General features: G+C 38.0%; 1 protein-coding gene across 2 annotated transcripts in view; it reads right to left on the bottom strand.

The window, feature by feature from the left end:
• Positions 1 to 368: 368 nt before the first annotated feature.
• The window catches only part of KLF13 (KLF transcription factor 13), a 33,612-nt gene continuing 9,303 nt past the window's right edge, over positions 369 to 24,677 (bottom strand). Inside the window, exons 2-3 of one of the 2 annotated variants that reach the window (XM_058846875.1) lie at positions 5,695 to 5,924; positions 369 to 2,046 (exon numbers count right to left, since the gene is read on the bottom strand). In XM_058846875.1, the coding sequence (XP_058702858.1) occupies positions 2,008 to 2,046; positions 5,695 to 5,924 (269 nt within the window). In that variant the 3' untranslated portion in view covers positions 369 to 2,007. Of the gene's footprint in view, positions 5,925 to 24,677 lie in introns of both variants that reach the window. The other variant, XM_058846874.1, reaches the window with a different exon arrangement.

The following is a 24,677-nucleotide window of genomic DNA, read 5'->3' as shown; positions in this document are numbered from 1 at the left end:
AGAGATGATATCAGACATTTGCAAAGAACTGAGCTTTGAAAAAAAGGGTAAAGCGTGGTTGACTCTCTGAACTTTAGGGCACACATATTAATCCCATAACCATCTTGTAAAAAAAATGCAATAAATGACATCTTTGAGAAAGGAATTTCACCATGCAAGTACAAAATACCAGTTAAAGCACAGAATAGAAAACAAACCACAAAAACTTTCTCTCAAACATTAAAAGGAATCTGATTTTAAACAATACCACTGGGTGAAATTTAAATAAAGACACTAAATGAGATATCAAGTCTCAAATGAACAGCAGAAATATTTACAGTTGATGTTTTTCAGGTGACAAATAGAGAAGGAAATTAAGAGAAAGCCAGTATTTCATAGTTATAAGTTTTATTTTGGAAAATGTAAACCTCACTAACCATGCATACAAGTTAAGACAATATTTTACAGTTTAATTTTCTTCCTTTTTTCATTTTTTTCCTTTTATAGTTGCATAGGACATTATCACAATATATAATCTATGCAATACAAAATACATAAAAAGTTACAGCAGAGCAAGAATAGATGAACATATAACTGTACAACTGTAATACTTCAATGTAGTGATTTAAAGAGTTGAAAAGTGAGCCACGGAAGCTTTCATGTGCTGCTGATAACCTGTACAAGTGAGGATGACACTGGCAGCTTTACAGCTCACTGCAGCTGGAAGTTTAGCTGTGAACACGTGCACACTCCCTGGCACACGCGTCCCCTGTCCCTTACTCAGGCATGTGCTGCTGGAAAAGCACAAGTGCACACACACATATGTCCCCCAAATGTACAATACACAAATAAATGCACCTGTAACCAGAGATGAAACTCAACAACAAATCTCCAACAGGTTAAAAATCCCAAATGCAATGGCATTTGGATCTAAGAATTTGGTTCAGGCCCATCACTTATATAATGAAATGGATACCTATTTTTGCTCTGTAGACATCCCTTCATTAGTCAGTGTGTAGTATAGACACACCGCTGTGTATTTATGTATACACACATACACTATACAATATACACATATATCTATTTATATTTATATATGTGCATATGTTTATATAAATCCATATATATAAATATATATATTTATAAAAACCTATACCAGTGGATGGGCTTTTGCATTCTATATTCTGGCTTATGGGATAGACAAGTATAATTTGGATATTTTCTTCTGCCTAAGGCTATAGCTCTTATCCCCGAGAGTTACAAATACAGATGTTCATCATACCATTCACTGACATAGACTAGATGTTAGCACCCAGTGCACGAACACATGGTGTGATGGAGTAAAAGAGCACCTGAAAGTTAGTTTGTAGGCATGACCTGATGAAATTAGTAAATCTAACAGCAATGAAAAGGCAAAAACAACACCGCACTTGACCAAGTACAAATTCTGTAAGTCACCACGAAGCACTGGAGATGAGCAGTTGTGAAACAGGTATGCTCCTCACACAGCCTTTACTGCCTGGCTGCGTGAGACAAGGAGAGTGCTGAACATCTGGGTGGAGGATAATGAGGTGTAAAGGTGAACACAGGCTCTCATAGCTACAACTTTTTGTAAGGGTTAACACAGTTAAGAGGGTGGGATACAGACAGGAATTAGGCATTACCATCAAACAGAGGCTTTTGATGACTTGTCATAAATAACTTTGCAGTTATGTAAACAGATACTAGGCATGTATTATAAATGCAAGGAACAATTAATTTGCAGATACCAAAAACTCTCACAAAATCTAGCTGCCAGGAATTTACCAGGACTGCTTTCTAACAAGCAGGATGAAAACTGAATTCATGTTGCCATTTAGGCCTTGGCACAGGAAGAGGTTAATGGAAGGGGTGAATGAGTTTCTAAGAGAATCTTTAGTTTTACCTGGTAGAGAAGTGATGATTTCCACTTGCACCTATTTCCTATAGCAAGGTGGCTCGGCTCAACAATTAGAGAAGTTAGAATCACGGCTGCAGAAAAACAAACTTTCAGGGCTTTCTTAATAATAATAAAGCTGTTGCTATTGTCTGAAATGGAAAAAAAAAAAAAATAATCATGGCAATGTTGTATTTTGTGAGAACACCTCAACAGATTGCACAGGGAAAGGAGGAGGCAGGAGATGCACACTCCTCCAGATGGAAAAACCTGCACCTTGCCAGAGCAGCATTTCCTGAGTGTGACATGTTTGTTGCTGTGCCAGGAGACCATTTTAGATTATACTGCTGAGTGAAACAACAGAAGGGTAAAAATCTGAGGTTAGTTTGGATAAGCACACAGATTTCAAAAAATAATTTGAGCTCTTGTGACTTCTCATATCTGCAAAACTCAGGAGGAACCATCATGAGAATGGAGTCTAATGACCTTGCTGATCATCAGATATTTCTAGCAGATGCTAGAAAACCCCAAACGCTCTTTTTTAATATGAAAATATTAAGAGAAGTTTTTGTTCACATTCCATTTTGGAAAATACCAGTGGTTTGGAATTTATCATTTTATCTTAAAATTATAATGTATTAAACTTCTAATGGTGATATTTGATACTATCTGGAATTTTAAAACACAGTAACTTGACTGTCAGCCTGATACATACTGAGGTATTTACAGCTAAGATGTAAAAACAAAAAAGTTTTAATGACCAATTTCAGAGTATTTCCTGAAAGTGTTGTTATGTTGGCTATAAACAGTCCCATGGTGTTCTCATTAAACAAACTGACTGAACTGGAAATTTGACTCTGAACCAATTTATTTTTTCCTGCTTAAACTTGAAGAATTATTAGCAATATCTATGAAGAATATGAGTAAAATGTTAGTTAACTGTTTGAGTTAAAGATTACATAGTTCTGTGTCCCTCAGAATAGGTTGTCCCATAACCTTTATATCCTATAATCTCAGTACTAATAAAACCTGGTGCAAATACTCCTTCTCCAGGCTAGTAAAACAACTTGTTTGTAATGCATAAACTGATTCATAAGTCCTAAATAAATGAACAGGAGTGGTTCCTCCTTGCCAGAATATTAAATAATATTCTTGTTGGAAAAGGTGATTTTATAACAAAATTAATTTGGAACATGAAGCCTATAAAGTTTGACAATACTGAGTGCTCCTTTTGATTTTGGTTGTTCCCCCTCCATATACCTCTCTTAAGCTATAATGATAATGAGAAATGTATTTGACTTGTTTAGAAGTATGTGCACAAGACACAGAGGACATGTAGAATTCCTTGAGCTAGATATCTGAAATGCCTCTCTACTAACTACAGCACAAGAGCACTTCGAGGAGACACAGAAATGATTGGAATGTGAATTCCTGTTACCTGAATTCTATCAAGTTGTTAAAATTGTGCATCTCAGTATATGAGATTAAAAAAAAATAAGAAAAGGGGAAATGTGTTGAGGCCAACAGATCTGGTTTTCCCCTAACTCCAGAAGTTGGGCAACTCATCACATTAACTCTATTTGTCATCTTGCAAAAAATCCTTACTATGTCCTTTCATTTTCTGTGGAATGAAACAGTAGAATTATACCTCTCACAACTTCCAATTCAAAGGGGGAATTAACAGAGGTGAAAACTGAAGCAAATGAACATGAAAAAATACTTAAACATCTGCACTTGTTTAGACTTATGGTTGTAAAGATAAATAGAGTATTTATCTATACAACTAATAGAACATGTAGTATTAGGAATAATGTATATTATGGAAGTACCTATGAAACTATTTGTAAATCTATATTAGCTTCTCACAGTTAACATACAGTACAATAAAACCTTGCAAAACTGGATCACTGCAAAGCAGCAAGTAAGATACAGGTTCATTGGGAATCTGGAGGCATTCACTTAATATCAAATTACAGGTTTGGTGTAGAGAGTTTCTTTTCACCATGCTACACTTAACTGCATTTATACTCTACAGTAAAAACAGAAAACATCCCAAAATTCCAGAATCAAAAGGACCTGAATTGATAATATGCACCATCAGAGCCAGACAAACCAAGAAAAGTGTATTTGCTGCCAGTGAGGTTTTCAGTACATCACTATGTTTCTGGTCTTTTCCTATATTTTCTACCAGATAAAATATAAAAATCTACCTCCTTGTGCTCTATCTAGTGTTAAATATTTGAAAGTTATTGAAAACTAGCCAATATTCCCTTTCTTATTAAGCAGTTATTCAGAAATAAGAGCACCTTGCTTTATGCTGGTATGTGTACTTTTGAGAAACTTGAAGTAGTGCTGAGCTAAAATGTAATTTTATTTTAAACTTAAAAATGCATATTTTATTATTCCAGTCAGAAGATACGTTATGATTTTCACTTCTTTTTATCAACAACCACAATTTTGATGCAATGGAAAACAGAAACTATGTCTTTGCCAATTTTTTCTTTCTAAGATAAAGCTGTACAGTAGCTAAGTACCTTAATAACAGTTTTGGTGGGCATTGGTTCAGTAATGCTATTTCCATAGTTCATTAAAAAAACAAACAAAACAAAAAACCAACAAAAAACTAAACCAAACAAACAAACAAACAAAAAAACAACAAAGGAAGAAGAAATAAAGGAAATTGTTCAAGTCAGTGCGGTTCAATTTGCATATTCTATTGGTCCCATACTGAACAGGCAGTGCAGACAGCTTAACAACTTGGAGAGAGTGACAAGAGAATGCCTCCAAGATTCCAGGCCACCTTGCCATAAAATGTTACCCAGTGTAAATTTGTTTCTTTGTGATTTAGGTTACTCATTTAAGGCATCCTGTTGAAAAATTTTTCTCAGAATTTTATCTAGCATGAAGCAAACCAAAAAACAAGTTTATCAACCTCCCAGAGATTTTTGCAATTGGAAGTTGGTTTTGGAGCATCTTCAGCAAGAAGTGAGAAGACAGCTTGCTACCATAAGCAGAGGGGAGCTCGAAGAAAGACAAGACTCCTGTTTGGACACTCCCCAACACAGGCATATGATCAGGAAAATGAACAACAGAAGAGTCCGGTACTACATTCCAGTATTGGGTTGGTTTCTGTATTGTTTGCTTGTTTTTTATTTTTTCCCCAGTGTGTGAAAGAATCTAACAAAAAGCTTCTGAGTGCAATTATATTTACAGAGTAAGGCCGTGGTTAGGGTGTGTCTTCATTGTAATTATTGTGTAACATAAATATCCATCCCTGAGAAAGGAGAAGGGGGACACAAATCCAACACAGTTGTTTTTTAAGTGTATGTATGCTTATATTGTGCAATCCGGTTTTACAAACTACTTTGACACCTGAGGTGAATTAAGCGGATTTTTTTTCCCTTTTTTTTTTTTTAGATTTTTTTTCATTTTCTTATAAAGAATAATGAAGAGGATCCATAAATGGTTGCAAAATATATGAAATATTGAGACAGCAGGAGTCACTAAGTGTAACATGTAAGTTTGTCCGTCCATGAGGTTAGAATAGCCACTTGTGTGGTTGGGTAAAGAAAATATGACTAAAAATTGCAGTGGGAGGCAGCTATTTACTGATTTTTAAAAAAGAGAGGGTGGGAACTGAAGGAGGGGAAGCAACAGAGTTTTTTAAATGTGTGCAACACAAACAAAACTCCACGTTAGGCATTAGAGGCAAAGTGCTGACATCCAGTGCAGGTAGTCTATGGGGAGCTGGCGGGGCTGATGGTAGGGCTGGAGGCGTCCGAGCGGCTGTAGTCACTGACCGAGCCTGTCCTGGAGCCGCTGCCGCTCCTCCTCTTGAGCATGCTGGGGTGGAAGTTGGCGTGGCGCCGGGCGTGTTTGGTCAGGTGGTCGCTGCGCATGAAGCGTTTGTCACACAGCGGGCAGCTGAACTTCTTCTCCCCGGTGTGAGTGCGGTAGTGCCGGGCCAGCTCGTCCGAGCGAGCAAACTTCTTGTTACAGCCCTGCCAGTTGCATTCGAAAGGCCGCTCACCTGCGGGGAGCAAACATGGCACGGTTAGAAGGGAGAGCAGTGTTTTGCATTTTTCTGTATGCAGAATATAGAATAAAAAGGTTGGAAGCAGGGTGGATGCCACTTGGCACTAAGTGGATGGGGGTGTTACCCTCTGCCAGAGGAGGCTGCTGTGGTATTCCAACCCATTAATTAATCTAAGTAATTAAAAAATGCTGTTAGTCAGACTAGTAATATACCTTATTTGATATTTGTGTCTTCAGGGATGCTGGACTCCTGATCCTTTAACAGGTGTCTCATATCTCTTGTGGTCTGTTGAACTTTATGACTTAATAAATATCTGTAATGAGCTCTGTCGTATATTCACTTATTCCTCTAAGCTGTCCCTGTGTGTCTGAGTGCTGAAGTTCAGAAGTTACAAGGAGGTCTTCTTCTTCAACTATTTAAAAAATCATGGTAAAAATGCAAAATGGCAATTTTGATGCACTGGATGTGAGGCTCTCACCTTGTATTCTCCAAGCCATGCCTGTTTTTTCTCCATTTGCTACAAAGCACTAAAGTTCCCCTTGCTCACTGACTTGGGTCTCGCTCAGAAGTGAGGCAGGGAGACAGGTGTCACCTTGAAGGTACCAGCCTTTTTTTGAATAGTTAACATAAACCCCACAAGCTGTGGCAATTAAGCCTGAAGCAATGGCCAGTGAGCTGACAGAAAGAGCGATCTGGTGAGCTGGTGCAGTTCTGAACAGACCTCAGACATGGCACAGATGCCTGGTGCTGTTTTTGAGCTGTGCACTGTGGTAGATGTGTGGCCTAGGAAGCTCTGCACAGGCTGCACACAGAAGCAGCGTTGTTGTTGGGTAGATGGGTATCTGGAATCTCTTCCCAGCTTCATCACCGATGTGCTGCATAGCTTGGGCACCTCATATTATCTGCTTCCATCCTTAGTTTCCCAATTTCATAAAAATGAAAACATGAAATTTGCTGTCTACTACTTCTGCTTACTGGTTGGATTCTTACTGTCACTGAGTCTGAACGTCACACAATCTTTAATTGTTATTAATTGAGAACATCTTACTCTTTTGTGACTACATAAATACACAGACTTAGCATTTTTTGTAGTTGTAATTTTAATAACTTCCTACTTGCACTAATCCTAATGTTTCTAATTCTGAATAGCCTGTTCAAGAGGCCCAGACAGCTATATAAATTCTGGGCCAAAATGAGAAATAAAAGTTGTCTTCACAATACACTAAATAGGAAAGAAAGAAAGAAATTAGCCTCCTGGAGAAATTTGATACACCTTAATTAAAACTGTCTGAGATTAAAATTGATCCCAGAAAATCTTCAATCTAAGTAGCCAATAATCTGCTTTAAATTCACAGATTTGACAATAACATTTATCTCCAGAATCTGCTTAGGATGCTCCTGCTCAGAAAAATAGTTTTATAGGTTCCTTTTCTGTTCATGAGGCCTCCAAGATACTTCAGCCAAATCTCAGTGTCTCAAGGAACAGACAAGCAAGCCTTTTTAAAATAAGATTTTGTTCAAGAATCTGGAGAAAGCAACCGTCCCTGATGTTTCCTTGATTATATAGGAGAAAGACCAAGGCTCCTTAAAACCAATTGTTCTTAAGCACATTTGGTGAATTTCTTGACACCTAAAAGCACAAAGCATAATGCAATGGTTGCATCTGTGCAGTACACAAAGGTCGTGTCTTATGGAGAACCGTGACCACCTCGCATAAGGCAGCGAAGATGAACAGAACTGTGGCTTCCCCAGATGTAAAGCCTAAAAAACTCAGGGTTCCACAAATGAATGAAAAAAGAATAAAACCACAACCGACTGGATTTAAAGGATATAGTCTTGTTGCTTAAAATAACCCATGCAAATCCATCCAATGTCCTCCTTCGCCTTGTCCTGCCTGCAAACTGTCAGGGACTGAGCTCTCCATCTGCTGCTAGAAATGGGGAACAAATGTATTTTGGCTGTTTGTCATATCCAGTCATATATTCAGAACATATTCTTAGATATGTTGCTGCATGTCAGGGACATGCCTGTGGTGTGACAGCCCTGTTGTCTGACCACATTCACTGGTCTTGTCTCTATGTTTTGGTCATACTACAGATACACATCTAAGAGGACTTTAGAACCCTTGGGAAGAAGGGCAGAGAGGCATGGTCTGAGGGGTAGATCTGGCCTGCAGAATCAGAATTCCTCATCCCTGAGCTATGGCGTCAGTTTTTGATAACACAATGGCCTTTGGAGGTTTCTATTGCCTGAGTTCACATCTCTGCTTATTTTCATTACAAATGGTATCAGTAAACATTCTCCACTTGAAGAACTGTCCCATGAAATGAGTGCTTTCAGACAAGGAAAGCAAAAGTTTTCTAGCAATGTTTTGCATCTGCTGTTGACACCACCATGAAGCACAAGCAAAATGGTACCTTCTGTTCCGATCAGTTTAATGGCACCAGCTGCTCCTGTCCATGATTCTAGCATTTGGGAGCCAGCAGTACACACAACACTCTAGTTCCTGAAGAGAGAGATGGTTCTGAGGCAGGATTGTGTAAGCTCAGTGTTATCCAGCACCAGCAGGTGATGAAGGTATTGTGTAACTTATCTCCCCTTCTCCTCACTGCATGTCTGCACAGCAGGTCTGGATGAGAACATTCAGTTTCCCACTCATCTGATTTGTCTGATTTGATGTTGATAATGGTGAGGATTTGGGTGCTGAGCCAAAAAAATGTGGTCCACTATATTTCTACCATCCCTGTCCTTCTCCTTCCTAGGGACTATTTTCCCCTTCAGTCCTCTCTAGTCTTGATTTTATATCTTCTTGGTACTTGTCTTTAAGATTCTTGGCCAAGTGATTTTCCACTGACAGCTGGTATCACTCTAGTAGTGGCAACAGTTCTCTAGAGTACTTCCCAGCTTTGTTGAGGTTTAGCAATTCCTCTTCAAAGAAAAACTGTATTGTGAGGAAATGCTGGATGCCTTGTGTGAAGATATAAGAGTCATTATTGTTCATAAAAAATTAGTACACAGTCTGGAACAAAGTCGCTGGAGGGTATTAATTAAGGCAAGACCCAGCTGCTGCTCCAAAACCACACATGGAAATTCACAGTCTGTCATCATTCTCATCTCTCAAACAGAAGGGATGTGGTTTTCTGTGCAGGTAAGTTATATAAATGTTCTTTTACCAGCAGTAAAGCAATCAACAGAATGAGAGATTATATGAATTGATTGCCTAATCTCATTAGGGAACATGCAGCCACAGTACAATGTTCCTGCATAAGCAGTAACCCCTGGACATGTTGTACTCTACAGAGAGCTTTCACCATTAAAATGGCTGTAACGTGACAATAAGGATTCTTTCAGCTCCATTTCAGGCAATGTTGAAGTCAGAATTTTACTTTTATACACAGAGTGAAGAATTTGATCTTACAGATAATTGTAGAAGGGTTTTAAAGTATATTAGATGTGGCAGGAAACACATCAAGCATGTGAATATGTATACTGGGAATTGTAATGCTGTGCCTTGGCAGCAGCAGTATCGTCGTGCATTATGAGCCTTATTAACAGGTCTCCAAGAGTCCTAAGTTTCCAGAAGATCAAGATGCTTGAAAACAAATTAATCAAAATGCAACCCTGTCTTCTTTATCTTTGGAGAGACAGGCAAGAGATGCCTTTAAAACATAAGGAATACTGTTAATTATTTTCTCACAATTTTAAATAGGTTTGGATATCCATGTTCCAAATCCTACTAAATGGCAAGCTTTCTAGCTCCTTTGCCAGGGCAAGTGACATCTAACGTGTGTTTAAGTTACACAAACTGATGGAAAAACATCACATCTGAGAATTAGATTCAGCTGATCTCAACTGAAAATTACACAACCAAGAACATTTCTGGTTTTATCCTGGACTCCATCCAGTCCAAACAGAAAAGCAGGTAGTGTAAAGCCTCATTAAGAAACTTGCAGTGCTCACCAAGTGGAAGTACGTGAGCTCTGCAGGTGCACTGAGTTCTGAATTCCTTTCAGGGGCACAGGTCTTGCTGCTCATATTGTCTAGCAGAGCAGCGTGCCAAAGGAAACCCAGAGTTGCCTGGGCTATAGAAACAGGATTAAAAAAATGCACCTCTATCCTCTCTTGCTGGAAAGGATTCAGAAGCAACTAGAGCCAGTCTGTTCTTATGATATTGCATAAAGGTCCTTTGTATTATTCTGTATTTTTCAATCATTATATAGTGAGGCAACTGTATGTGGTTATGGGAAACCAAAACTACAGAGATGGTGGCACCAGATCTGATGTCTACTGAGCTTGATTTGTACAATCCTTTTAGTGTACATATAATTTTAAGGACTCTTTTCCTATATACTGAGCCTCCTGTACAGACCCTGGAGTAATCTGCTTCCTGCTTCACCAATTCATCTGCCAGCATCTGAATATGAATTAAAAAGAATAGCAAGTACTCTATAGACATAACCATACTTTAAAAATAACCTACTAATGACTGAAATGCCCAGTTTGAGACAATTAACCATTTTCCAACTTAAAATGCAAAGCTTAAGCAATTGTATGTGAAGAATTTGAAGTGTCATATCCACTGCCCTACAGATTAGAGTATTATCAAGATAAACCACATACCAGGGCCTACTTTTTTTCAATTTAACTCATGTAATAGCTCTGCACATTATGTTAGCATCTTCAAGCACATGTCAAGCCCATGCAGTAACACAGAAATCTGTATCCTGGGAATTCCACAAGTGTCTGCAAAACCAGAAACAGTAAACCAGAAACAATTTTCTGTGATCTTTAATCTGTTCTGCTGCTTCCCAGAACAGGGTTGAATGTTGTTATAAAAACAGACTAGAAGCCTGAACATGCCACTGTGTGCTATTCTTATATTTCTACATTTTCATATACATAATTAAGAGTATATTTGGAAACATAGATCAGCAGGCTGGGTGGGGAGGATGAGGGGCAGACAGTTAAATAGAGATGTGACTGAAGAGGCCTTCCTCCAGGAGAGGAAATGCTATCCTGGGAAAAACATTCAGCCAAGCAGACTATGTTCCTTGAGACTGGGCTGTTACGAGGAAAGGTCATCCTTCAATAGTACTGATATGTATTTATGGCTTATTTTAATTTCTGATATTCTCTCATTTATAAAAAAAAGCCCTTTTGCATGGTCAAATAACAAATCTATAATCTCAGTGGAAGAGAGAATATGGCTTTGATGTTAGGCAAATAGTGGTTTCTTTATCAAGTACTTAAAAAGGGATCTAAAATTTCCTAAACCTCACAATTTCAAATTCCTATAAAATGAAAGCACTTAGTTTTATATTAATGATTTTGGCAGTGATATTTCATAACCAAATAAGCCAAATGCAATTGGGTTTTTTGCATCTGCTTTTGTGTCTGTCCAACAGCTTTGGAGCATCTCGGCCACCTTCACACACATCTAACACAAGTAGCAAATTCAGCAATATTAAGCTTCACTAGTTCCAGGGAAATGAGGGTGTTTTAGTAATGTTCTCACTGAAAAGTCATAGGCTGAATTAGACTGTCACTAAACGCCAGAAACCCAGTGTGGAAGTGTGATATGAATGTCCAGATCCAAGAAGGACTCTGGTTAGAGTTCCCATGTTACTGGACACTGGCACATAACAGTCCCCATGCCCCTAGGACACACAGCAACAGCAGCTAGGTTGCATTAGGAGCTGCAGACAGAAGCACACAAAGTCCTGCTAATTCCATTATCTATCATGTGACTGTTTTTTAGGAACTGGAGTTCTCAGAATTCCAGCAGGCACAAACCCAGACATCTACGAAGTTCATTCACTTTGAAGTGTGCACGTCTTTATTTTGACCTTAACAAATCCAGTCACTGCATTTATAAATTACTGGATCTTATGTTTTCTGTGTGCATAGGAAACTACTACTGAGCAGGAGTGCAACAGCTATCATAACATCCATGATTGAAATCCTTGGTTATTTTCTGTACCTTAACATTTTCATTGAGTTATTTAGACATGTATGAATGTTTCTTGAAAGGGGAATTTCCAAGTGGCAAGTTTGTATTTGAAGTCAAAGTGTGTTACTGTTTGCTGTGGAAGTGTTTGTATTACGGCATCTGGGAGCACAGATTACACCCTGTGATTTATCTGTTACAACCACAGTAACTAGAACAACTCAAATAGCAAATGACGAGCTCACACAGTCAGATGCTATAATGATAACAGCCATAATGCCAGGGAAATATAAGTAGAGAAAAATTCCTACCTTACCCTTAACCACAGACATGTCTGTCTGAGAACCGAAATAGCTCATTTGGTATGCTCCATGCAGATATCTGGTCCTCTTAAAAAAATTAACACTCACTTTCACCAAAATGGAAACCATTTTTTTAAAAGGAGATTGCATTCTATCGTTTATATTCTTGGCTTTTATTTCAAACTTGTTCAATAATGTCTTAAAAACACCCTTTATATTAATTTTAGCTACTTAACTGTATTTTTATCAGCCACATTTGCTTCTCTTTTGTCAAAGCAGAATCATTCAAGCCTATTCCATCTTTTTTATTCCCCAGGATCCTCCATCACATAATCTTTCTATTGTCTAAAACATGCATTCCGTAGCTTTACTGAATCTCTTTTCAAACAGGGGTGCTCAAGCTGAACTGCTCCAAGGATCTATAGCTTAGCATTTTTAAAATATCCATGTTTTTTATCCTGCATTTTTGCACAGTGAATTAAGAATCTGAAATTTGAACCTGCTAGCTTTACCAAGAAATTTTCTGCCTGCCATTTTAACTCCTGATTGACTCCAGTTCTTGCTTCATCTCTGCTGCACATCACTGTATGTACAGTAAATTAAGCTCTGTGTTCCACTCTCAGCTGCAACCTAGTTCCAGACCATTTCACTCAAACAATCAGCAAGTAGCTAGAAATTATGTTTCAGGATGTAGAAAATGAATTTTACAGCAAATTTGCTTTAAAATGAAATGGCCAGAAAGCTAATAAAAAGCAATATTGCTATATCCTTTGCTAATGTTTTGAATGGAAAAGGGAAATAAAGGCTAAAACTATGTGGATAACTTTTTTCCTGCTCAGCTGAAAAATTTAAAAAACCCATTGAATTGCAGAAGAATTTTGCAAAAAAAACCACCCATAGTAATTTTATTTTTAGTTGATCAAAATGGTTTACTTCTTTTGGTATGGATTTTGTAACATTATTTAAATTCCTTTAGCTTTGGGGACAGTTTTCAAGACAATAATGATGTTAATCTGAAATGAATTAATGAAACTCACTGACACACAATTTTTCTGAAATAAAAAAAAGTCAATCTAAACAATTTGCTAACTAGTGGTCAGTGAAAAACTGTTCACCAAAAAATGTAGTTCCTGTAGTTTTTGCTAGTAAAGAAATACAATTTTTTTAATATATTCTTCATTAACATTTCTTGGCAGCTTTCTATCCATGGTGATTAAATGCTTGACATTTTTATTAAGTGACTAACAGGAGATCTGATCTTCGAAGGGAACAATTTCATTTGTGCTTTCAACTTCCACTAAACTCCCTGTGTTTATAAGCACAAGGGAATTCCAAAGACAGCCAAGGGTAAGGACCATGAAAGTCTATCTTCCACTTCACAGAGAAATCTTGGAACACATTTTAGATCTATGCTGAAAATGTGACCTAGAATATGCCCTGTGGCATTACAGTATGACCCAAAAAGTCTTGGATGATTCCATACATCACATTAAGTACAAGAAATATTTTCCAGTGTTCTGCTGAGCTGCTTTCACTTCCTTGTACTTTTGTTCTCTGGAGTCATTTTGCAAACTGGTGGTAAAGTGATGCAGCCTTCAAAACACTGAGTCTATTTTGAGCTCTCCCTTCAAAGAGCACAAAGATGCACTAACGTGCCACACACTGCCACGGCAAAGAAACAACCAACCCAAAGACTAGAAAGACTTTCCCATGCTAGAAAGACCAAGCATATCTTACAAACATGTATTTTTATAATCTTATTTGCACTGATACAGTATAATTCCATAGACACACAGTGAATTTTGTTTGGTTTTCTTCTCTCTAGCTATGTTCACACTGTTGTTCCTTTCTGCTAGACAGTACTCTAAAGCACAGATAATCCTGCTGGGCAATTGAGAAATTAAATTCTTTCCCATCAACTGAAGATCATAAAAAAGCCATTAAAATCCCTTCAAGATTTCCAGTTTGAATTCACATCTGTAGACTTGAGCACTGAGATGCTACTTGTTTTACTGCACCCTTGTACTTGATACATAATGCTTGTCAAAGCCAATCTTTGGCTTTCTCCTTTGCAGTTTGCCACTTCCTGGTTTCAGAAGAGCTCATGCTTTATCTCTTCCTTACACAACCCCTCCCTGTCTTGTGTGTTCCTTTCTCTTTTGAAACTACAAAAAATCAGCTGCACTAGGCCAGGGCTTAGTGAAGCTCTGAAGTCAATTATACAGACTACATCAAAACACAGCTGGGATGGGTGGGGTGGAGGAGGTGGGTAAGTTAAATATGTGAAAGAGTTTTGCTTTTGTAACACAACCAGAGAGACAAAATCACTAAGGTGAGTTTAGAATTCAAGATTCCTTCCTTTTATTATGGGGCCTAGATATATGGACACAAATCTTTGAAATCATTTTTGTAGAAGTAACTGGAGTATATAAAGCTAGTTCAGCGAAGAAGCTGAATTAGCTAAGTAATGCATTAAATCAACAGCACCTCCATAACTTTCTGAATAATTAATTAACCTGGCCATCCACTCATCACTTAGGTATGAACGTGTGCATCTGGTGACATGATTTGATGCATCAGAAGAATCCAGTGGAATAGAAAAGCCAGCAGAAAGGCAACTCTGAAAGTGAAGGCTGAGAAAGGCGGGGGTGAGGGAACAGAGACATGTAATGTCTTAAACACTCCTATGGCTCAGGGAATCCTCATCGCTCTTTTAAGCAAGGGTCACAAATCATCTGCAATTACTAGCAAAATGATGGGAGATCACTTAGTAAAAGGTGATGAGGGTTTGGTTTTGCTCCCCTCCCCAGCTTCCCATCAGAAACCTGCTAGGAGCCACAACAAAGAAGGAAAGAATCAATCTTCTTGTTGGTATCTAGAATACTGAAATTTAGCAAAACAGCTCTAAATCCTTAGCAAGGTGTTTTTGTGGGACTTAGGGTTGATCATATACAAGTTGTAGTAAAAGCAGTTCCTCTCGGATGTAGACTTGCTCATTGATACTCTAGGTTAGACGTGTTAGGTAAGGAGGAAATGCTCATGTGTCTTTTTCTTAAAGAAGTATAATGAGTATGAAGGATGTTCCCCACATCTCAGGGCAGGCAGTTTTCTTTTCATGGCTAGAAAAAACCTTTGTGGCAGCAACTGCATTACTGCTGTATCTTCCAGGAGGCCTTGTCAAAATCTACATAAATAGTAATTCTCTTGACCCTTTTCTGTCATATTTGCTGTAGTTTTGCTATGTGACTATACTAATAGTGTGGACACTTTAAATGAACTACCAGTAGAGAAATACCTGTTAGACTGTAAAGCTGTGATCAATCAAAACTTTAGCCATCTCCTACAAAGGTAGGAATCCACCATCCAGAAAAATAGTAATTTACAGAATTGTATGAGATGGGGTTTACAATGCATACAATTTCAAAAACAAGGCATTTATCTCCTTATAGTCCTATATGGATTTATCATTGTTACCTAATGCTCTTTGTGCATTGTTTTAATTCTGAAGCCTGAAGTTCACTATTTCACTCTCTTTCTCAAAAGTTTTGACACATGACTAAAATGGAGACCTCTCATCTAAGAAAAGGGAGACATCTGAGCCATTAGGATATGCAGGAGGCTGGAAACATACCCAGCTAGCAGGGACAATTTCCCTATCTAGGTGAGTGCAGACTGGAATGGACCCTGTCTGCCCCTCAGGAATAACTCCTATTGATTGTGCTTCCATTAAGTGCAATGCCTTTGCTTACATGGACTTTGGCCACATCCAATTATAAAAGCAGCATTTTTTAACCTTCTTGCTGGAATATATGGGTAAATGAAGTTCTTACACTGAATAACAATGACAAGCCTAACTTAAAAAATGAAAGGCAACAGCTTTAGTGACAGAGAATTTATGTTCTAAAATAATGCAAACTAAATGTTTGGCCTTTTATCAAAGTGAAGTAGTGGCAATTGATGCATATAATTTCTGTCCACTTACTGGATCTCCTTATCTCTGAAGCATTAAATCCTAGACCAGTGCTCAGTAAAACAGCTTCAATCCACTAATTCAAAAGAGCAGCAACTTCCACTTGATTTTCTCTCTCCTGTGGCTTGTTCCAAAGAATGGAGATCAATAGTTGACCCTTTGACTTTGCACTTAAATGCCAGATAATTAAATTGTGTTATGCTGAAATGATGAAGTGATGAATTCTGGGGAGAGGAAGATGTATCTTAGCTATGTGTCATTTGCAAACCACACTGAAGTATGACACTCAGCAAAGAAGGGAACTCTGAAGTTTAGTATAGTAGCCATTTAATTACTGTATTTCTCTGATTTTTTTTCTACTCAGCTCTATGAATGTAACAAAGAAGGGTGATTATTTAAACATCTATTGTGATTAGAAAATAAAAAGCCACTGTAAAAGAGCCTCTGAACACATCTAGGTATTACTGAATGATAAAACTAAATGGCAGTGATTTTTTTTTCCTTTTCCATTGGTCAATTACACTTTTAAATAAATATACTTGAAAAGAATACTGGGGTTGAAAACAAAAAAAATCGATGTGCTAATCAGCAAATCTGACCTATTGCATCACCCCAGCAAAGGAATTTCAGCCTAGAATTCCTGCCTTGAGCCAAAAATTTGTTGTTTAAGGGACTTTCTTCATTCCTTTCATACAAAGATTGTGGCTTCAGCATAGGTCAGAAAAGTCTGGCCTCTTAAAACAGACTAACATTGATGAAGGTATGTGGGATTTTGTTCTTTTTCTGTCTTGTTGATGAGCCAATTCAAACCTTTTAAAGTGACAAGGGACTGGAGGAGGGCCCTCTAAATCCACATAATAATAAGCACTGTTTTTATTGAATGAGTCCAGTTAAAAGTTGAAAGGAATAATGTGGCCCTGGATGAATACATATGCTGGACTGAGGCCTTGTTCAGTCACCTGAGGTCTCGTGTTACTCCTGTTGCAGCACGCTAGCAATGCTGATTCGTTGTCTGCTACAAGCTGATTTCAGCTGCACCACTCACCCTCTTTTAGAGCAAACAAGGTGATTAATGACAGTGTTATCCAGACAGCAACTGAAGCCAAGAAAACAAACTCCCCAGACTTGATTCTTTCTCCTCCAGGAGGGAAAAATGTCCTTCTGATAGCGAAACAACAGATCCAAATGTATCTACGGAGAAGGTGCAGTTAAGGTACAGAAGCAAAAGGTTTCCATTACAGGCTCCCTGGATCCCTCCTGTGCTACTTCAGAATGGCTCAGTCTGTTACCCAGCCCGCTCTGCAAACCCAGAACAGCTCCAGGTCAGATACCTGACTGTTAGCAGCTGCATGGGAGCTCTAGAGTATGACACTCCTTGGCATCCCATCCTTCTTCAGCCCATTCTTTACAGTGGACAGAAATAGGACATTCTCACTATAGGACACTTAGCGCCTCTCCTTCCAACCTGAGAATTTCTCTCTGTGAAACCGAGGATTATGTGTGCCAACAGAGCTCACAGGCTCTCAAGTCATTCTTCTCAGTGGTGTGGTCATTGCAGAGAGGAATTATATATGTAGCAGAATGAACCAATAGGTACTCATAAGTCAAATGGCAGGAACCAAAAATGGCACACAGTGACTTCTTAATGTCATAACTTCTTTCACAAGATTCTTTTGCAAACATATCTCCATGGATAAAAATTTGAATATGAAGATGCTCATATTGCAAGAAGGCTTGAAATCAAACTGAAACTTCATAAACCATCCCTGTCTGTACAATGACCTGAGGAAAAACCTCTGCAGTGGCTTAGACTGCTTTCAATGAAAGTCTCCCTCACAAATTTTTAGTCGTGGTGGCTTTCAAAAAAATTTGCCCTGTAATGTTCATGATCTCTGGTTAGACAATGGAAATGTTTTAAGTGGGAAAGCAATTAAATAGGTAATGACCAATTATATTAATCTGGTGTGAACCGTGGGTGAATTCATGCTGAAATTGGGAAACTCTGGCTCCATGAGCTCTGCCCAGCAGTTGCATGAATAGCTGCAAAGAAGGAATCATATGACCTCATGAATCATTTTCTTCTCTGTTGACATACCAATGATTTTTTTATTATTCTATTCTACTAAAAACAGGATAATGCTTGTAAAAGCAAAGCTTATCAAATTAATGAAAGGTTGTCCTGCTATGCAAAATAACAGACTAGAGGATTATTCTTCTAATCTGAGACCTGCACTTTATTTATCTGAGTTCTGGAAGACGCTGAATGTCATTTGCCTCCAACTGAAGTGCACATACTTTGGCATGAACAGACCTTGCGGGTAAGTTATGACATTTCATATGCACAGCAGCTCCCAGGATTTGGGGACAGGATGAGATTTCATTTTGCTAGAAGCCAAGCAAACAGAAGTTAGTGAAGTTGTCTTTGGCTGTAATTGTGAAATGTCTCCTTGTGAACTTTTGAATCAACATCACAGTAACACAGTGTGCCTGAAACATGGGCCTTCAGCATTTATAAGCACAGCTAAAGCTGTAAAGCTAAGTGAAAAATCTGAAACTGAGATTTTATTGCAACTGTACGGAAGAGAGAGGGAGTGGGATTTCCTGTTATTTTATTCTAATTCTGGGTGGATTGTTTGCCAGAGAGCAAGGTGGTGTTGAAGTAGTTTATGAGCAGCATCTGCCAATGGCCATATAGAGCATCCAGCTTCAGGGAACAGGCAGCTCTGGAAAGTAGTTTTATGGGCTGATAATCAAACACTAAATCTGTTGCTTGACACAAAGCAGCTACCATTCAAGATATGCATAAAACTATTGCATACACACCAAAACCTTCTGCCCAGATTGTTAAAACATCCTCCCTGTTTAAACCAGGCTTCAGGTTTTTCGTATACAGTAGAGGAATTAGATTCTATTGTAACAGTTGTAATGTTCTAAACTGCTCACTTTTAAAACAGGTCAATTTTTTAGAAAAGTTGGTTTGCGATTCAACATTCAACTCTTGTCTCATTTATATGTCCTATTTTGTCAATACCTTCCCTGTTTATTTTGTATTTCCTTGTAGCCTCCTTCAACCACAGCTATATGAAAAGGAAAAAAAGAGCACCAGTTACCTGCTCCTTTCCAGTTTCAGATTTTTTCAGTCTTTTCTATGTGTTAATACTTTAAACTACGAATGTTTTAAGCATATAGCCATCCAGGCCTCATTCTAATATTGAATCAGAAAAGAAGGTTTTCAACACTTCTCTCCTAAACAGCCAGGGTGTGACACAGCCTAAGTGTAGCTCAGCTGCTGTGACCCCTGTTTGATGTTGGTTTTGAGGACAGCTGCTGCAGGGTCTGAGGGAGTCGGCCCCACCAGCTGTGCCTGACGTGTGGGGTCACGATGTAGGAGAGAGGCCATGGCCAGTGCTGGAATTGAATGAATGGAGCATTTGCTGGATTGTGGAGGATCCGAGTCACAAGCCAATTATCTGAGCGTGACTCTGGATGTGAAACATAACTGAAAAGCTGAGATCTTACGTATTTCAAAGACATGTTTCAAAGACAGCTTTGTCAAGGGCATCTTGAGATATATTACATACATAACTCAAAAATAGAGAGGTGTTCTCAAAAAACTGTCTTACCATGGATTCACAGAGAGAAATCAACTGGATTCCCTCTTTCATGAGCAAATACTACTTTCACTACTTTTCTATCTCAAAGTAGTACTGAAAGAAACATCTATACTATTTTAAAATTTACTAAAATATACGTATATATATCATGGCCCCTTTAGCAGCTCTGTCTTCCCTTGCCTGCTGCACCCATGTCTTTATTGCCTGCCTTTACAGAGCACTCTGTAAAGTTTTAAAACTCTGTTAAACTCAGTTACATCTCACTGCAGAATATGGTTTATACCTATGAATCATGTCAGAAGGGCTGCCCAGCAGTCACCCTTTTCTCTGTAAGTATTTAAAAACATTATTGACATGCAAACCGTTTCACCTTATGAGAGAATAATGATTCTTTAGAAGAGATTCTTAATTCTATGGGTCCATACATGTCATGTAAAAATTCAATAGCTGTAAATATAGACAAGTTGTAGTAGAAAGATCCCAATTACTCCCCAAAACATAAATTCCTAGTGCCTTCAGCAAATTTATTGCTTCTCTTCTACACTTGTTTGATTAAGTGTGCAGGTCTATTCTCAGACCTGCTCTTCTGGGTGAGGAGAGGAAACCCACTGGCCTTTCTGGACTTTTGAGGTGGAGCACCTGTTCCCTGTGTTTGCAGGAAATTAGCTGACCACACTTAACATGCCTGATGCACAGGGGCTAGTGAAGTACTCAAAAATACAGGAAATTATTGTGGCCAAATTTTTTCAGAAGATTGCTGGGATAGGGAAGTTCTATGAAATATAATAGGAATTGCACCATTACTAAGAAATTCTAAAATATATCAATGTCACATAAGTCTGCAGGCTAACTCCAAAACCTGATGCACAGGATATAATTTTTACTTTGAAAAAGATCACAGAAGTTCCCTGCTGTTCTTACTTCCATTAGGACTCTTGCTCAATTCAGTCCTTAATCTGAGAACCACAAAATTATTTGAACCTGATTTCCTGTCCATATTCCTAGCTCCTGAGCACAGCTCTGGCAACCATGGGTCTTGGGCTGAGATTCAGGAATTGCAGTATGCAGAACTGCAAGGTTCATAAACTTGAATAATAGGGAGGTTCTGATACAACAGACAGACTGTGAATAAACCCAAAGAAAACAGGAATTGCAGCTTCATGAGTTGGGGTGTTGTATCCTGACTTAGCTTTGAGGGATTGAGATGATCCAATTATTGCTGTTGCAGCTTGACATTGCCAAGCTTATTATTCTTCCCAAAAGACGTGATCCACAAAGTACTTTGTGAATCTGAACTTGATTTTCAGCCAATTGGTTGGAACTTGTTTCTACTTCCTTTTTAAAATTACTTTTTACAGCTCAATTTTAGAATTTGTGAATAATGGACAAATAAGAGAAACACTTAAGTCTTAGAAAAAATAATTCCTCATGACGCTGCACAAAACCAGGTATATGTTTAGCATTCTTTTCAGAACAGAAATACCTCAACACTGTAAAGTTGTGTACACCGTGCTGTCTGCATGCTCATTGAACTGTGTTTTATAATCAGAAGAGTCAAGCACAAGACTGACCTAGGAACTCAGGGCTGTTTTTATATTTAAAAAAAACCCTAGATATTAAAAAATCCAAAGGTGATCTGATTTCCAAGTGAGAAACAGCTGTGCAGTGAAAGTTGCTGTTGTTCTTACTGTGTTTGTCTGTGAAACCACAACAAATGTACTCAAATGCAAAATGTGCCAGCACAGTCACTTCTTCATAAAGGGAATACCACAGACCTTATATTGCACAAATGAGAATGGTACAGCCTCTTTAGAACTATTTGATTGAGAAAACAGTTATGTGATAATTTGGATTTCTTTGCAAACAAGACTAGAACTCAGTTCCTCCACAGCATTCAAAGAAGAAAAACTATCAAGGACACCAACCACATCAGCTCCTTGTCTTTCTGTAAGAAATTCATCTAAACATCTAAAAAAGCAATTTGCATGCCAACACCAGAAAGATGTGGCTTATACCAAATGAGTTTGAATCTCTTGCAAACAGTGGTCACATCCAATTGACAGTTTATATGTATAATTTTTCCAAGGATACTCTACACAAATGACCAGAGTTGGCTCTTGGAAAGAAGCTTTAAGCAAACATTTGCACAGAAGTTCAGCAGAGGTACAGAATGTTTTTCCAAATTTATTAGTCTGTAATTCACCTGCAAATGCTAACTTTAGGAGCACAAACTGATAACATAACCTCAGAAAGTACAGCTTTTTCAAGAATTCATTACAAAAGCAAAACACCAGCCAGATAACATTCTCTCAGAATGTTTTTGTAACTTATTACATTCTTGATGGCAAAAAACAAATTTTAGTAATTTTTGCCTTAAAGACAAAAATTAATCTAGTGATTTGTACAGTCAAGTACAGTAGTCTATTGCATGAAATAACTATAGAAATTAAATTATGTTCCTGTAAACAATCTGTAAGAACAGCAGTCAGGATTCTTTTTTTACACTGAGAGGTTTGGTGTTAGACTGAGAGGAGGGAAGTACTCAAATACTTATGAATCTATCAAGCATAGTAAAAGGGGAAAACTAGGATTTTTTCATGTTACAGAGTCCTAAAACCTCAAGGGATTAACAGCAGCCTATTAACCATTTGAAATTATATGGAAGACAAAAGGAAGTATCAAGCAAAAGGCATCCATTTAAAAGAGATTAATTTGTTTCAGTAAGGTCAGTGATACTGTTTTCTCCAGAGGCCATACTGCTCAGAAAAATCACAATCAGAAATACAGAGAAAACAGCTGAGTTCTACATGACTTTTCACCAGTAAGCAGTGTTAGCAAAAAGTCTCTAAACTGTGTAGCCCTTCACCATGTAGGCCCTTTTGGTATGAGCTGGGTGAGAGTTTATGCTTGGAGAGGAAAGCTGTATTTGCTTAGTCCACACTGCTTACTGGAAACAGCAGCCAATTCCAAATACTGCAGTAGGGTACGAAGCAGAATCACAAAATGTTCTGTTCTTTTTGTTGTTGTTGTTTTCTTTTTTTTTAAAAAGAACACTCCTTTGGGGACTGACTGAAATGTTTCTTAAAAGATACAGGAGCTGAACATCTGTACTTGACAAGCAGTGTTTAAAAGCTGTTTCTCATTACAGTTTTGTCTCTGCAGTATATAGTTAGAGCTTTGTCAATTATCACTTTAGTACAAGGTATCTGACAATCATGTTCCTAAACACATTTCATCTGCACATGTCCCAGTTATAGAAGTCTGGGACAAGGTTCATGGTGAAACATTTGTGCCAGTTGTTGTACAATATTTGCTTACATCAGTGAGCACAGCAAAGATAACATTGTAATCTGCCTGACCACTTCATCCTCTGAAAGCTACCAATGACATTTACTAATCAAAATGGCTCCTCAGAAGTTAGACTGCTAAATTAGCACTCCAAGCTCCAACAGGTGCTGGCTTAAATCACATTTGATTTGGTCAGTGAGGTGGTGCCCTTAATGATATTATCCTGCAGACTGAAGGGAGATACCAACCCAACAAAACTTAGTCAAGCTGAAGGAAAACGTGGGAAATTGGTGTAAATCTTTCAGCATGGTAATTACCTCGATCTAGTGTGATATCTCAACTTGTTTGCAGATGACAAGTTAAGAAAGCTGTGGAGTACCAGAATGAATGATGACTAACATTGTGTTCCCACAACTTTCAGCTATTCTCCTGTTAAAGTTACTGATTCAGACCCCCCACAAATCTGGCAATAATTTGAAAACCTACCTTAGCAACAAACTAAGGGATTCTGCAGTGCACGTAAATGCTGGGGGTTTTGGACAGAGGGAGAATTCTCTCTCCAGGTTCCACTATTTGAGCAATGCTGAGTTATTCTCAAGTTGCAATGGCCCTATTGCCCTTTCAAAGCCTCAGCAGCACATGGAGGAGCAGAAGAATCAGAGTTAGGGTTCACTAAAAGTTATATTTTACTGTGCAAACCCACTTTTATGTGTATTATCAATGCAATGCTATATATATGCATATTATATTTGTGGGTGGTGGGTTAGGAAGAGGTTTCTTTCCAAATGAAACACAAGAGTCTGCTTAAAAAACGCTGTGTGTTTCCTTATTAGGGACACTGAGAGCTGGTATTTTGAAGACAAAGGATAAGTGATTAGCTATTCTTACCTCATATTACACAATTTGAAGTACGACTGATTTTATTAAATTCACACCTAGCATCTACTAAAATTAATAATCAGTAATTACAATTACTTTGTCTACATCTTCTCTGTCATTTGTAAAAAAAAAACAACAAAAAAACAAAAAGAGCTTTTTGATATATTTCTTATAGGTCTGTTTATGCTAGTAACACTATGTAAGGGCACCTATAAATTCCAAAGCATTTGCTTTTCTGGTTGCTTATATATTTGTTCATACATTTCTATTTAAGCTAGAATTTGGTTCCAAATGTTGCCAGTCCGAGAAATTCTTAAATGCTAGTGAGAAGAATTCAGCAGTTTTCAATGATGAAAGCTGGGGGAAATAGAAGGTGTAAATATGGTATATCTTCGCACAGAGGGGAAAAATGTATCAATGAGAATCTTCTCTGAAAGTAATCCTTTGAGGTATCTAAGAAATTCAGTTTTGTTTTGGCCATGTTATGATTATTTAGAAGACATATTTACAAATACATTCTGGATTTATTACACAGTAAGGCTAAACATTCTATTGGCACTGTTTGTATAGACATATATTCAGCAAATGGAAGTTTCCAATTATTTTTAAGGTGCTTTCAGTGCTCTATGAAGAGTTTCACGTGCATAGGACGGCTGCATACAATTCACATAGGACTTGGAAAATTATATCAATCACCAGAACAATCAAAAACTGCCACAGCCCTCGTGTATTAATGCTCATCTGCAG

This window comes from Poecile atricapillus, chromosome 11 (assembly GCF_030490865.1).
Source record: "Poecile atricapillus isolate bPoeAtr1 chromosome 11, bPoeAtr1.hap1, whole genome shotgun sequence".
Lineage (NCBI taxonomy): Eukaryota > Metazoa > Chordata > Aves > Passeriformes > Paridae > Poecile > Poecile atricapillus.
This window is presented reverse-complemented; position numbering and strand designations above follow the sequence as displayed.